This window comes from Drosophila kikkawai, chromosome 3L (assembly GCF_030179895.1).
Source record: "Drosophila kikkawai strain 14028-0561.14 chromosome 3L, DkikHiC1v2, whole genome shotgun sequence".
Classification (NCBI taxonomy): Eukaryota; Metazoa; Arthropoda; class Insecta; order Diptera; family Drosophilidae; genus Drosophila; species Drosophila kikkawai.
Genome location: NC_091730.1, coordinates 13,624,212 through 13,639,097, shown reverse-complemented (window position 1 = coordinate 13,639,097; position 14,886 = coordinate 13,624,212). Strand labels below are relative to the sequence as shown.

General features: G+C 42.1%; 4 protein-coding genes across 6 annotated transcripts; 3 read left to right on the top strand and 1 right to left on the bottom strand.

Moving 5' to 3' along the window:
* Positions 1 to 118: 118 nt before the first annotated feature.
* On the top strand, positions 119 to 2,877 carry alphaSnap (Alpha-soluble NSF attachment protein). Its single transcript, XM_017167282.3, has 4 exons — positions 119 to 358; positions 991 to 1,306; positions 1,367 to 1,687; positions 1,750 to 2,877. Exons 1-4 carry the CDS (start codon positions 267 to 269, stop codon positions 1,897 to 1,899), a joined length of 879 nt encoding a protein of 292 aa, XP_017022771.1. The 5' UTR covers positions 119 to 266; the 3' UTR covers positions 1,900 to 2,877.
* Positions 2,878 to 3,507: 630 nt separating this feature from the next.
* On the top strand, positions 3,508 to 6,512 carry Spn77Ba (Serpin 77Ba). The gene is made up of 5 exons (XM_017167263.3): positions 3,508 to 4,294; positions 4,861 to 5,281; positions 5,416 to 5,686; positions 5,745 to 6,116; positions 6,179 to 6,512. The coding sequence occupies exons 1-5, from the start codon at positions 4,279 to 4,281 to the stop codon at positions 6,443 to 6,445; spliced, it is 1,347 nt and encodes a 448-aa protein (XP_017022752.1). The 5' UTR covers positions 3,508 to 4,278; the 3' UTR covers positions 6,446 to 6,512.
* On the bottom strand, positions 6,482 to 8,450 carry Rbbp5 (retinoblastoma binding protein 5). Its single transcript, XM_017167258.2, has 7 exons — positions 8,321 to 8,450; positions 8,045 to 8,265; positions 7,779 to 7,985; positions 7,540 to 7,721; positions 7,359 to 7,478; positions 6,673 to 7,304; positions 6,482 to 6,609 (listed from the first exon to the last, which is right to left on the bottom strand). The coding sequence occupies exons 1-7, from the start codon at positions 8,337 to 8,339 to the stop codon at positions 6,521 to 6,523; spliced, it is 1,470 nt and encodes a 489-aa protein (XP_017022747.1). The 5' UTR covers positions 8,340 to 8,450; the 3' UTR covers positions 6,482 to 6,520.
* A 199-nt stretch (positions 8,451 to 8,649) lies between these two features.
* Positions 8,650 to 13,612, top strand: eRF1 (eukaryotic release factor 1). 3 transcript variants are annotated; one of them, XM_017167264.3, is made up of 8 exons: positions 8,650 to 8,787; positions 9,352 to 9,685; positions 10,850 to 11,025; positions 11,094 to 11,563; positions 11,629 to 11,784; positions 11,848 to 12,045; positions 12,107 to 12,254; positions 13,264 to 13,612. In XM_017167264.3, exons 2-8 carry the CDS (start codon positions 9,600 to 9,602, stop codon positions 13,344 to 13,346), a joined length of 1,317 nt encoding a protein of 438 aa, XP_017022753.1. In that variant the 5' UTR covers positions 8,650 to 8,787; positions 9,352 to 9,599; the 3' UTR covers positions 13,347 to 13,612. The 3 variants fall into 3 exon arrangements, with proteins under 3 accessions (XP_017022753.1, XP_070141053.1, XP_070141052.1); XM_070284952.1 differs by lacking the exon at positions 8,650 to 8,787 and adding an exon at positions 9,099 to 9,219; XM_070284951.1 differs by lacking the exon at positions 8,650 to 8,787 and having other exon boundaries at positions 9,156 to 9,685.
* The last annotated feature ends 1,274 nt before the right edge of the window (positions 13,613 to 14,886 follow it).

Genomic DNA, 14,886 nt, shown 5'->3' with positions numbered 1-14,886 from the left:
TATTGCGCGAAAAATTCAAAATATTTACTTTTTGGAAAACTGGTCACACTTGCTTGGTGGAGCTGTCCAGTTTTACACTAACGCTTTTACCATATCGATAAACTGTCACACCAAAACGACCCGAGGTCAATTTGGCCACACTAATTCGCATATTGATTTTATTTTCTTGAAAATTAAAGATTCCCAATACGTACTCACTCGCTGCAAAGCCGAAGAAACCCTTATATTAGATGCAATTAGTGCCGAGGCGGACATAAATCCTCGACATGGGTGACAACGAACAGAAGGCGCTCCAGCTGATGGCCGAGGCGGAGAAGAAGCTGACCCAGCAGAAGGGCTTTCTGGGATCGCTGTTCGGGTGCGTAAATGGTCCATTTCGCAAGGGGAGTGCGAAACTGGGAGTTGGGGTAATACGTAGCTATGCTCATCGGCTTTTCCTTAATTGCCCGGAGATACTGGGCAGCAGTCCAGTTGGAGCAGACTTCTTCAATATTTCCTGCAACACACACCCACGAATAATACGTATACGTAGATGTGTACACGGCCTGCGCCCCCCCACGCCAAAATAATCTTATAAAGCAGCGCAAAAGTCCAGTTTACACTTATTATCAGCTTATGCGATTGCAGGAGGGGTTTCAGGCAACTGAAAGGCTAAAACCAATGTTATCTAGGTATTTACATTCGATGGCATTAACATTTGCTTACGTATTGATGAATCATTCATTGGCTTAACTATTAAAAATAAAGGAAGGTGTAGGTTAATATATGCAGACATACATATCGACTTTCACTTTCTCAGATCCTTCTGGAAATGAAATATTAGTTGTGATGATATGTCTATAATTTTTGTTTATACTCTTTAGATTTCGTAGAATATTCGGAATCTATTAAATTTTCAGTAATTAAGTGAAGTATAAATTTCCTTTTAAAAATATCACAAAAATTACAACAAAATTTAAACTCAAATTAAATTAAAAACTTCAATTTCAGTGGCTCCAACAAGGTGGAGGATGCCATCGAGTGCTATCAGCGGGCTGGCAATATGTTCAAGATGTCCAAAAACTGGACAAAGGCCGGCGAATGCTTCTGCGAGGCGGCCACACTCCATGCCCGTGCTGGAAGTCGCCATGATGCCGGCACCTGCTACGTTGATGCCTCCAATTGCTACAAGAAGGTGGACGTGGAGAGTGCCTTCAATTGTTTGATGAAGTCCATTGATATCTACACGGATATGGGACGCTTTACGATGGCAGCGAAGCATCACCAGAGCATTGCCGAGATGTACGAGAGTGATCCCAATACCTTGGTTCGTATTTAAATTGATTCTAAGTGATTTTTGTAGACTTATTAGTTTACATTCCCTTAGGCCAAGTCAATACAGCATTACGAACAGGCGGCTGATTACTTCAAGGGCGAGGAATCGGTCAGCTCGGCCAACAAGTGCATGCTGAAGGTGGCCCAGTATGCCGCCCAGCTGGAGGATTACGAGAAAGCAATATCCATATACGAGCAGGTGGCCGCCTCGTCGCTGGAGAGCTCGTTGCTCAAGTACAGTGCCAAGGAGTACTTCTTCAGGGCCGCTCTCTGTCACCTGAGTGTGGACCTTCTGAATGCCCAGCATGCCATCGAGAAGTACGCTCAGCAGTATCCAGCATTCCAGGACTCCAGGGAGTTCAAGCTCATCAAGGTGGGTCCTCTCTCTTCCTTTTGTCATAAGATGTTCCCTTAATTATCTTGCTCGATTGCCAGGTGTTGTGCGAGCATCTCGAGGAACAGAATATCGAGGGATTCACAGAGGCCGTCAAGGACTACGATAGCATCTCCCGGTTGGATCAGTGGTACACCACCATCTTGCTGAGAATCAAGAAGGCTGCCGACGAGGACCCCGACCTGCGATAAGCTAATCAATTACTTACACACTTTCCGATAAAGAGACGCATACACACATTTATTAAATGCTTTATTCGGTTCGGATATTAATATCTACCTATATATATACACAACTAAATGAAGATTAATTAAAAACATGTTGCATTGCTAAGACCTGAGAGCACCCATAGGACGACAGCCTGCTTAATCGTGAGAAATTGAATTATAATCCGTGTTCCTCCCAAATTCCTCTATGCGACTCGCAGCCGTGCAACGAATAAGAGGTTCGATTGGAGTTTAGTTTCTTAGGAATTGGATGTTTAACACTGTTATGTTTCTGTTTTTTTACTGTGTTACTCTTTCCCTCTTGTTATTTGTGTAAGTAGCCAAAAATATTGAATTAGCTGCTGTTTTTTAATTTGGACGCGTAAACTATCCCCTAGAAATATTGACTTAACCTTCATTCTCCAAGTGTGTACTGTGTTGGATCATTTCGAGATTTATTAATAACGATTCGTCCCCCTCGTAGTGACTATAATTCCCCTATATACTGCACAGAGAAAAGTAAAAACACAACCTACGAATAATTAACTTAATATACATATGTCCATGTAAGCATTAACGATTAACCCCTATAAATATCCAACAAAAGGAAAACGAAAAGGAATTCTTATAAATACTTGAGGGTCACATTTATAGAAAATTCCATCTCGCAACAAAATTTTAACAAATGTTTAGTAGATCAACTTCCTAAGAACATGTATGTGAAAACAGTTATAATCCAATAAATAAAATTACGACAGAGCTGGGGCCGAAACAAAGTCGGTGAAATATCAAGTTATTGAATTAATATATCTACAGGAAACACAAGCCACAAACACCCACACACACACACTTAATTAAATCAAGAGCAATGGTATAAGTAATGCCACTACTACGAATGCATTACCAAAGATATTTCAAATTTATATAATATAATAAAGTTAAATGCTTGGATTAATCCTGTCACCATCCTGTCTGTTCGTATCAAGCTTTTTTGTCAATATACGCACAACCGATCCAGCCACATCCACATTTGTGTTTCTATTCAACTCTTGTAGTGTAAATACACCTGAAAATTAAGGTAATTGTTAATTTTTGGCCATAGATTACTTATTTGGTAGATACAAAAATATTAAGTGTCATTAGAAGCATTATGTTTTTCTGTCCGGGTTGTCTCTACAGTTTTCAAATCCGTTGAATTGGAATCTTCTCAAAGTAAACAATTAAGTTTTTATTTTTTGATCTTGAAGTATTCATTAGGTTGGTAGTATAATTTTAAAAGTTTTCAGGCAAAGATTGGGGTATGTTAAGTAAATAATATAAATCTAAAAGGATTTCCTGGAATTATTTAGATATCATCTACTTATACCATTATAAACTTTTTGTTTAATTTACCGGACTGTCCCAGAAATCTGTACAAATCTGTTATATAAGGGACAAACTTTTAGACCCTTGACAAAGTCAGTTTCAGGATTTATTTCCTATTACTTTTCAGATCTTTCAATAGATGTTAAGTTTGCTCTAGGGTTTATTTTGTTAAACTGATCTAGGTAGCATTTATATCCATCCAGATAAGTTGCTTGTGTTTTCCCCTAGATGTCAACCAGTTTTCACCTCAATCCACTCAACGGATATCAGCTGCCATATAGAAACACTTCAACCCGATCGCCCAGATTGAGGGAAACTTGTGCGAACGTCATTGCCAAGAGCACAACAAAGAGCTGCCAATATCATCAGAGTTCTCTTGCCTCGCTCTCCGAGCACACATTACTGGGGATCGGGGATTGATTTGAAGTCGGACTCTCGGCGGTGATGACGATGACGCGATGACCATATCAGCGCTGTGGAGGGTCGCTGGAGCGATCTCTCATTCATCCAGCCAATGTCCGCGCGTTAGGTTCGTTCCAGCCGCGAATGGGATTGTAATTCCCATCGAGTTCTTCGCCAACCACCTCCTCCATTGGGCTTAATCCAGAAATTCAAATAAGTAATAGTGCGAATCGGCTTTGTTATATAAGCACAAATACGAAACGCAAACTTTTGAATATATATCCGCTGTACTGCCCTGCTACCGACAGTGTGTTTGTGTATCTGTGGAAGTCCCAGTGCATTCCGGTTTTTGGAATATCGTACATATAAACTTCGCTACGTCAGAGCTACTTGGCTTCTCACTGCTGAAATTCCGACATCGAAAAACCCCAAAAGACATCAATAAAATAAATAAATAACTCTCAGTAATTGGATGCACACCCACATGTTTACGCAGTTAGTGTGATTTCATTCGTAATATAATATCAACTCTCCCAAGCCTGGAAAGTCTGATAACCGAGGCTTCAACCAATTAAACAAACGCTCACTAGCCGCAAAATGATGCAAATACCAGGTAAAAATCAATTAAACAATAATTAGGGTTGAGGTTTTACTCTGGAAATATATACATTATATATTTTATATTTATGTTATCATATATATATTTGAAAAGTACTCGTGATCAGAGCAGTCATATAAATATGTATGTACACAATACTCATACCTACAGAGAAGGTCGCCAACGGATCATCGCTATCAGTTGGGAAATGCTCATTGTTTACGCATCTAAGAGAACAGAAATGAAAATTCATTGGCTTTTATATTTATATTTTTTGGTTTAATTTTACATAACCCGAAAAGCCGAAAATAATCAGGTAAAAAACCAATGCATCAATAATAAAAGTCTACTGCTATGTATATACGATTGTTTTAAGGGGATGTACATACATGTAAACGGTCAAAATTTAGGTACTTTTCGTGATTTTTTTGTAGGAAATAGTCAAGCAATCATCGTGAAACTTAAGAGATATATAATATATAATAAATAAATAACTAAATCCAAAAAAGTTAAAGACTTCACATTATAGGACTGGGCTCCGAATGAATTATAAAAACACGAATACCTCTAATTTATTGCAGCTTGCATTCTGATCCTCCTGATCCCGTTGATCTTCAGCACAATTGAGCCTTGCTCGTCGCAGGGTAGCGTCCCCCCGCTGTCGGTGGGAAATCCCCTGATAGCCTTAACTGATCCAACAGCCTTCGAAAGGCAAACCAGTCGTGTCCAGTCATTGCGGAGTAACTTCGACAGCGATGTGTTGCTAAACATCTCGCAGGGAGCCCAGGAATTCGCCCTCGATCTCCTGCAGCGCATTTCCGCCGAGGTTCACAAGAATCAAAGGGACTTTATGGTGTCACCCTTCTCGGTTTGGTCCCTCCTGGTGCTCCTGTACGAGGGATCATCGGGCGAAACATACAACCAACTGCGCAAAGCGCTGCGGATCAATGTCGAGGATGAGAAGCTGCGTGGAGTCTACCGGGTGTGGAGTTCGTTATTGAAGTAAGTAGAACAACTATTTGTTAACTTCAAAATAAAATCAAATACAAGAAGAAGTAAAAGATGCGAAAAATAATAATAATATTTAAATATCTCAATCAAACTAATAAAATGCCTTCTTTTTTCCCCCTTTAAAGCACTAAAACATCCACTATTGAGGTGGCCTCTCTTCAGGCCGTTTACACCGACAAAGATTATCCGATAAAGGACACCTATCGGAATGCCATCCAGAATTACAACGTTGAGCCGATGGAAGTGGATTTCTACGACCAGGACACATATCATTTGATCAACGAGGCCACCAACCGCACCACACGAGGCCTAATTCCGTACACCATCCTGCCGCAGGATATCTATGGAGCCAAAATGTTCCTACTCTCCTCCCTCTTCTTCAAAGGCCAGTGGAAGGTAAGATCTTGAGTTTTGTATTATGAGATATCCTTTGATGTGTCGATATCAACTACAGTTCCCATTCAACCGGACTCTAACCAGAGTAGAATCCTTCTTCAACGAAGACGGCGAGGTGGTATCCCGCATTCCAATGATGGTGCAGGAGGCTAACTTTGCCTATGCCTCCAATATCGAGGGGCTCGATGGTTACGTTCTCGAGCTGCCATATGGCAGCCAGGACAGGCTTTCCATGATCGTAATCCTGCCCAAGCGGGGCTTTAAACTGAACGACGTGGCCAACAACCTCAAGAACATTGGCCTGGGCCCCATTATAAAGCGCCTGACTGCCTTCAAGGCAAATAGCTTCTCCGAGGATAACGAGGTTGAAGTAATGATGCCAAAATTCGTGACTACTACAGACTTTACGCTCAAGGATGTTCTCAGTGAGGTAATCAAACCTTTTCTTATGAAAGCCCTCGAGGAAATCTCAATGTTTTTAAATATTTTCAGATGGGAATCCGTGATCTTTTCAACGAGAACACAGCCAACCTGAGTCGCATGGCAACGGGTTTGTTCGCCCAGCTCTGCATTCACTCCACCAAGATCATCGTTGACGAGGAGGGCACTACGGCAGGCGCCGTTACGGAAGCATCGCTGGTGAACAAGGCCACGCCGCCCAAGTTCCAACTAAACAAGCCCTTCCAGTACATGATCGTGGAGAAGGAGACCAACCTGTTGCTCTTCGCCGGTCAAGTGCGGAACCCCAAAGCCACTTAGCGATCTAGGCGAGACTTTATACGAACACCACACGAAATAACACAACGTTATGTTAAGTCATCTAAAATCTAAAATTTATTTCTTTGTTCGACCTGCGGCCTTTTTGCCGCCGACGGGCTGCTGTTTGTCCTTGCTGGCCTTGCTGGAGATGAGGGGATGGGTTTCTGGAAAAAGAGAATTATCAAATGGTTTCCTAACTGAGAGAGACTCTCCCTGCTTGTCCATACCGTCGGTGGGTGCATCGGGCAGGCTGACATCGTGGAGCTGCATGCGTCTCCGCTTGGCCGCCATTATATCGTCTTCATAGTCATGTGGGTCCGAGCTGAGCATCACAGAACTGGCCTCCATTCCTCCATCCTGACCGGCCCAGCCATCCTCGGGGTCTTCCACCTCCGGCGCCATTGGCAGGAACTGCAGGGCATTCTCATCCTCACCCTCCTCATCGGAGGAGCAAAAGGCAGCCACCGGCTCTACCTTCTGCACGTCCACCTCGATCTCCTCATCTTGCTGCGCGTCTGCATTGAGGTCTACTGATTTGTCCTCGTCCGCTATATCGAACTCAGACTCACGCTCCTCATACTCCACGTTCTCGTCCAGCTCCTTAAAGTCCGGCGCAAAGGCAGACCAGTTTTCCACCTGGTTCTGAGCCCAAATCGATACCAGTCCCGAGCTGATACTGGCAATAATGGGGCGTACTGGATGCCACACAACGTCCAGCAGGAGTTCTCCCTTTGTGCCGTGCAGAATCTTAACTAGATTGCCAATTGACTTTTCCCAAATATAAAGGGCGTGCTGGCGAGCGCTGCCTGCACAAATGTATTCGCCGTCGCCGGAAAAGCAGCACTTCTTCCACGTTGTCCTGCAAAAACAGATGAATGTTAAAGGATGCTAAACGGACATGGGAATGTCTTACTTGTTGACCAAATCCTGCAGCTTTTGAATTGGCTCTGGTTCTCCGTCCTTGCCCAGAGCGATGATCTCCTTGGAGTCGTACACGCGTATAACTCGATCCGATGTGTTAATGAGAAAGGCGCTAATAGGATATGGAATTGGTTAGGGTACGAAGAGATTGGAAATATCCCTTATATACTCACTCTCCCCGCCGCGCGAACTCAATACTCTTGACAGCCGTGGCACTCGAGGTGCCCACGATGATGCGAAAACTGGCAACCACCTCGAATGTATCCACGTCCAAAACAAGTATCTTCCCCTTCGCGTTGCCTGTGTAAATATGCTTTCCCCTGCGATCAAAAGAGGCCACAATATTCAGGTCGCCCTACAAAGAGTCAGAGGGTTACATATACAATTAAACCCTAGAAATTAGAACACCCACATCCGAGTCTAAGGGTAGGCACCGGTGGGCTCCGCCGATTTCCACCAGCACGGCGGCATATCGCATGGGACAGACCAACAGTCGGTTGTCGTTGCGCGGATCAAACTGAACTTTCAGGACGGGTGAGGGAAATCTATACTTGTGCTCTAGTTCACCGGTTAGCACGTCCCAAATGCACACATTGTTGTCCGTGGAGGCGGAGAGTAACTGAAAATAGTTAAAGATATTAATAAAAATTTATGTAAATAACTCAAAAGCCGACCCACCTTGTGGCCATTTCTGGTCCAACTGAGACTACACACGGGGTGCACATGGGCGGATATAATCTTGGCAATGCCCCGCGTCAAGAAATCCCAAATAACAATGCGCCCATCGTTGCAGCCCACGGCCAGCAGGGTTCCGTATTTGTTGAAGGCACATGTCACTGCCAGCGATATGCAGTCCAGGGAACCGTCAAACTCCTCGGGGTAGTTTTGTCCAAAAGATTCTACAAAAGGGTTTGTAATTAGCGTTAAACTTTGGATTTCCGCGCGGTTCCTCACCCAGCAGCTCCAAATTCATTTTTGTTTACAGTCTAAAATGGCAGCTGGCATTCTCGATATCGATATCGATATCCCGATAAAAATTTGAATTGCAGAAAAGAAAAGAATTTTCTATTGTGGTAAATTGAAAATTTATTATTGTGGTAAATTTAATATTATTGGCTTTAATATATCAAAAATCAATTAAATGTATTAATTTTTTTTTAATCTTTAACTAAATTTTAATAAAAATTCAATCGGCTCTAAGTGGGTGTAAATAATAATAATAATTAAATAGTAATAAAAATGAATAGCTTATCCACGAATCGAATCGTTATTATCATAATTTATTTGACGTATTTTCAATTTTTGAAACCTTTTCGATTGCATGATATTATCGATAGGCAAATCAATAATAGATAAGCTTCGACACATCGATAGTGTAATCGGAACTTCCCCACCTCTATTTTCTGAGCTCGGTGCACGTTGTATGTGAAAAATTTATGCAGATGTATTCGCCAATTGTAACAAAGCCCGGATTGTGAAAGTGCAGGCAGACTCGAATCGGGATAATTATGCCACTAGAAAAGCAAAGAAAAAACGTTACGCAGCGAGCCTTTTCGGGGACATTTTGGCCGTGGCACGCGATTGTGTCAACGTCACCTTTGGAGCACTCGCTCTCTCTCGCTCTCGCTCCCTCTCGCTGCTAATTTTTTGCGTACTCTCTCTGTCGCTCTCCCCCGAAAGCTTAGTGGTGGAGTGAAATAATGAAATAACAGAGTTCCAACTTTCGTTCACTTCAAGCGCTGTGTGTGTGCGGGCCTTTCATGCCAAATTAATTTTGAACTGTTTCAATTCCGTTTTCGAGGCTTTCCCAGCTTTTTAACATTTCCTTGGCCATTCTGCAGAGGGGCAAAGTAGTATGCAATCGCAAACGCAATTACGGTGCTCTGCCTGTGCTTTCCACTCCTCCCTTAGCTTTTCCCTCTATTTACCCGTGGATGTGTGTGTGTGTGTGCTCATGTGTATATTTTCGTGTTGAATCGTTGCAGTGTATTCATCGCCAGCCACGTTAAAGGGAAGAACGTGAATGTGAATACAACAACCAGCCAGAATTGAAACGGAAGAAAAGAAGCCAGAGGACTTGGATTCAGGATTCCCAGGATTCAGGAGCCCGAATTCTTAATCCCCAATCCCACTCACCACACACACACCAGCACCAGCACTCCAACACTCGCGCGCACTCACGCACGCTCTCCAGGCGAGGAAGAAGAGTAAATAAACTCAAGCAACGAGCAAAATGTCTGGCGAGGAAACGTCTGCCGATCGCAATGTCGAGATCTGGAAAATAAAGAAGCTCATCAAGAGCCTGGAGATGGCCCGCGGGTGAGTTTTCCCTTATTTGTTATTCCTGTCCTCCAGTATTTTCCCCCACCGCTCTGTGTACGTGTGTGGGGTATACACAACACACTCTGGCTCTCATTCCCCACCGACTGGCGGGGGTGGATGTGGGCGTGGGCAGGGGCGGCGGATGGGGGCAGTGAGTACAACCACCTTTCCTTGTTGTTGGGCATCCACTCTCCTTTCGATTGCATTGTCTTAATCTCCGCCAGATTCCACTCTCTGGCTCGCTCCTCCCCGCTCTTTGGCTCGATTTTTTTTATTTGCTTGAGCAACACGTTTTTGTCGGGTTATTATCAGTTCAAACTAGACTGAGTGAGTGAGTGAGCGCCTGAGTGAGAGCCAGAGAGCACCTTGGTGTGAGTAATGCGCCTCGTGGCCGTCGCTGCTCCACCGTTGTATTCCAACGTGTATGTACATACGTGTGCGTCTGTTTGTGTGCGCCGAAATGGGCCAAGCTTTGTGGCCAACGTCTCCCCCCCTTCCCTACACGGCTGCCGCAACCTGGTCCTTACCGCTTCGCTCCGCTTCGGAGTGGGTAACAAGGTCAGCGAATCAGCGAGTGACCCCGCAGGAGCTGCGCCGCCATGCCACTACCATACATCACACTTTGGGGCCAAAACACTCACACACACGTACCGTGTGTGTACGGTTGCCAACTGGAGTTGTTTGTTGTCTTTTTCATTTGCCAAATTCTATTCGCTTATTGTACAGTTTGTCATTGCTTTAATCTCGGATTTCCCCATTTGTGGCATTATTTTAAATAATATTTATTCAAATTCGATATCGAATTCACAGTAGCGGTCAAGGGAATATAACTGAAAGAGGGTTTTTTTTTTTATTATTTAGTGAAATTAAGTAATATAAGTTATACGTGTAAATAATAAATACAAATACCTTTGGCTTGCTTGTAAGTAATTAAAAGACATTTTTCAATATTTCTTGTAGAGTTATAAATTGATCTCAAAAATAATATTTTAAACTTAAAGCTAATTATTAAATGTTCACGCCAAGTGTGTATTTATTGTCGTACATAAGTTTCCGGCTTTTCATTCTTCTTATAAACTGAAGTTTAGTCTTGCCCTGTTGCTATAGCTGAAATTCTATATATTTATCTCACATTCTGCCTCCTCTTTTTACATATTTCAGCAATGGCACCAGCATGATTTCTTTGATTATTCCGCCAAAAGATCAAATCTCTCGCGTCAGCAAAATGTTGGCCGATGAGTTTGGAACGGCCTCGAACATCAAATCGCGAGTAAATCGCCTGTCCGTCCTCGGTGCCATTACGTCGGTCCAGCACAGACTCAAATTATACACCAAAGGTGAGTAGAAAGAGGGAAAGATTCCCCAAAAACCCTGAAATAATACAAAATTCCTTCATTTATTTTAGTGCCTCCCAACGGTTTGGTTATCTACTGCGGCACCATTGTCACAGAGGAGGGCAAGGAGAAGAAGGTGAACATAGACTTTGAGCCATTCAAGCCCATCAACACGTCGCTGTACCTGTGCGACAATAAGTTCCACACGGAGGCCCTCACTGCCCTGCTCGCCGACGACAACAAATTCGGATTCATTGTGATGGACGGTAATGGAGCGCTATTCGGTACCCTTCAGGGCAACACACGCGAGGTGCTGCACAAGTTCACCGTCGATCTGCCGAAGAAGCACGGACGTGGTGGTCAGTCTGCCCTTCGTTTTGCCCGTCTGCGTATGGAGAAGCGTCACAACTACGTGCGCAAGGTTGCCGAGGTCGCCACCCAGCTGTTCATTACGAACGATAAGCCCAACATTGCCGGACTCATCCTGGCCGGTAGTGCGGACTTCAAGACGGAGCTCAGCCAGTCGGATATGTTTGATCCTGTAAGTAGTCTTTGCCCTGCTGCTTGGAGATTCTCTATAATTCAAGGCTTTGCTCTGCCCTCCAGCGTTTGCAATCAAAAGTCATCAAGTTGGTGGACGTGTCTTATGGCGGCGAGAACGGATTCAACCAGGCCATCGAATTGGCGGCCGAATCGTTGCAGAATGTGAAGTTCATACAGGAAAAGAAGCTTATCGGTCGTTACTTTGATGAAATTTCTCAGGTGCGCTGAAATTTGAAGAAGCTGAAGCCGACAATGATATAATTATTATTTATTTTTTAACAGGACACGGGCAAGTACTGTTTTGGAGTTGAGGACACCTTGCGGGCGCTGGAACTTGGCTCTGTGGAGACTCTCATTTGCTGGGAAAACCTGGACATTCAACGATACGTTCTCAAGAATCATGCCAACTCGACGTCAACGACAGTATTACATTTGACGCCCGAGCAGGAAAAGGACAAGTCGCACTTCACTGACAAAGAGGTGAGTTCTTATAGCTCCTCCGTCTTATTATTCCAACTAAAGGATTTGTTTTCTTGAATAGAGCGGGGTGGAGATGGAGCTGATTGAGTCTCAGCCGCTGCTGGAATGGCTGGCAAACAACTACAAAATGTTCGGCGCCACACTGGAAATTATCACGGACAAGTCGCAGGAGGGAAGTCAGTTTGTGCGAGGTTTCGGTGGAATAGGCGGTAAGTGTTTAGCCCAGTCTCTGAATTCTCTTACTGCTGGCCCGGCTAGTAGAGGCTCGATATTGTTCTATATAAAAATGCTGCAACTATTTCCATTCCTCTTCCCTCATGCTGCTTTAACACGGTCGCCCGCTATGATGTATTGTAAATGTAAATTAATATCTGTGTAGGCATTTTACGCTATAAAGTAGATTTCCAATCCCTGCAGGCCGACGAGCCGCTGGAGGACGTCGATCTCGATGACTACTAAGCCAGCGATCTCACGATTATACGATGCGTTCAAAAATACAAAAAAAAAATAATAAACAAACCAGATAACTTTTTGGGAAGAGAAACCTCGTAAAGCAAAACGTTCAAATTGATTAGGAACCAATTTACTTGCCACATAGTTTTACCTATGTTCAGCGTAGCCGTTCAATACAATATTTATCACCAATAAATAGGGTCCCTCATCAGCCGGGTGGTGGGTGCATTTCCTCTTCGGATCGGATAGATATGTACCTATACGTTTTACCAAATTTTACGCGATTACTTTTAAGCAATAACTTAAATTTGAATTCCGTATTCCGTAACTGTAATTCGTAATTCAAGTGTCATGCTCACCTTGTTCGATTTCAACTCATTTAGGAGGCATACGATCCACGGTGAACGTGCGTGCCCCTGTTAGCTGGAACAAGTTTTGATCGTATCTGCATTTCCCCTATTCAAATTAAAAGCCGAGTGTTAAATAAGAAAGTATACAACAACAAATCTAATCCATAAAATTGTAATAAAAATTAAAACAGAAATAAAACACAACACATAACAACAAGCTGGGGCAACTTACTTGTTTATAAATAAGGGTTTATTTTATTTTAAAACATCAAGGAGGTTAGAAGTTTTTTTTGTTCCATTTATTCAGTTGTTTTTCATTTTCTTTCTCATTATTATTAAATTATTGCTTTTGCGTTACCCAACTTCTTCCCATCCAGTTGACACTTTTTAATAATTTTTCTTTATGCTTTCCCAGGTATCTTGCGCTACAAGGTGGACTTCCAGAGTATGCAGCTAGACGAACTGGACAATGACTGCTTCGACCTAGATGATTACTAGAAAATGTGTGTGTTTTCGGTTGAAATGAACGTAGTCGGTCGACCGCAAAGTGAAAACTTCAACTACAACTACAGCATAAACCAGGAAAATCAAATAGAATATTTTAATAGTACGAGAAAAACACACACACAAACCTTCTTCCATTTTAACGTTGTTGGCGAAAAGTAAAAATTTAAATTAATGCATAATGCAAAAATACAAAAACGATATGATAATGTTAAATCGAGGAAAACATATTAAAATGATACCGTTTTACGTGAACAAGACACCGAGCCTTTGCTTTTTTATTTAGCATACAAAATATCCTGCTCAGAAGCTGTAAAAATAACGATTTAAGGATTGGTTTTCCTTCCTAGTTAAGCTGGAAAAGTGCTGGGTTTTCTTGGGGCTTATCTTCATGTTAATTCTCTCGGCAATATAATGCTGGCAGCAAAGATTAGATTTTATTGTGGCAACCTTCACCAGCATAAAAATGAAAGTGCGGTGGTTCAAAGTAAAGGGAAATTGTGCTTGTACTTGTATGTACTTTTTTGGGAACGCCGGTTGCTACTTTCTATTTGCTGGCGCACTTGAAAACCAGAGTGTATTGCCAGATCCAAAAGTGATACGTTGCGGCAACGTACGTTTACGCTGGCAAGCATTTGCATTTGTTCTATTGACGATTTGCATTCAAGAATTCAACAAATACAAATAGATACTATCTGAGGAAACCTGAAACTTGTTTCTGAGTGAGTACTATGTGTAAAGTCTTTGTTGAATCATCAGTTGATATACAGTCGAGCCTCTCAAACCCAGTAACCAAGTAAGTATTAAAAGCAGTTCGAGTAACCGAGGCTAATTAAATATGCAATAAAAATCTGCATTGGTTTGCTGTGGCCAAGTTTTCTGTGTGTCAAGCACGCTATTAATTCTCATAAACTTGTTAAATCGATTATGATTTGGATTGTTTAAGCTTGAGTGATATATGATTGCGACTATGTCTTTAACTTTTCCGCTGGCATACATTTTCAGAAACATCTATATTGTATATCATTTATTATATTGTATATATATTTTATTATACAATATATTGCATATAAATTGTTATACTTTAATTAACCGGGCCACTTTTAAAATATTTGTTGTAGCGGTTAAAGTTAGTTTATTAAATTAAATACCATAAAATAATACAACATTTAAACAATTTTGTGTTCTGTATTATTGAAAAATATTTAGAGGTATAGGAGTTATAGGTGTATATCCTAACTGTTCACAAAATCACCCGATATTAAAAAACTATAACGCATTTGTTGAAGGATAAGTGTCCCGAGGTACTCAGGTGGCGTTTTTATTTTTAAAAATGTAGACCGATTTTATACCCTTGCAGGGTATTATAATTTCAGTCAGATGTTTGCAACGCAGTGAAGAAGTCGTTTCCGACCCTATAAACCATATATATTCATGATCAGCATCAACAGGGGAATCTTTCTAGATATGTCAGGAAGAAATAGATTTTTTGGCCATTTTTGCAAAATGTTATAAGGTGTTAATGATGTAACCA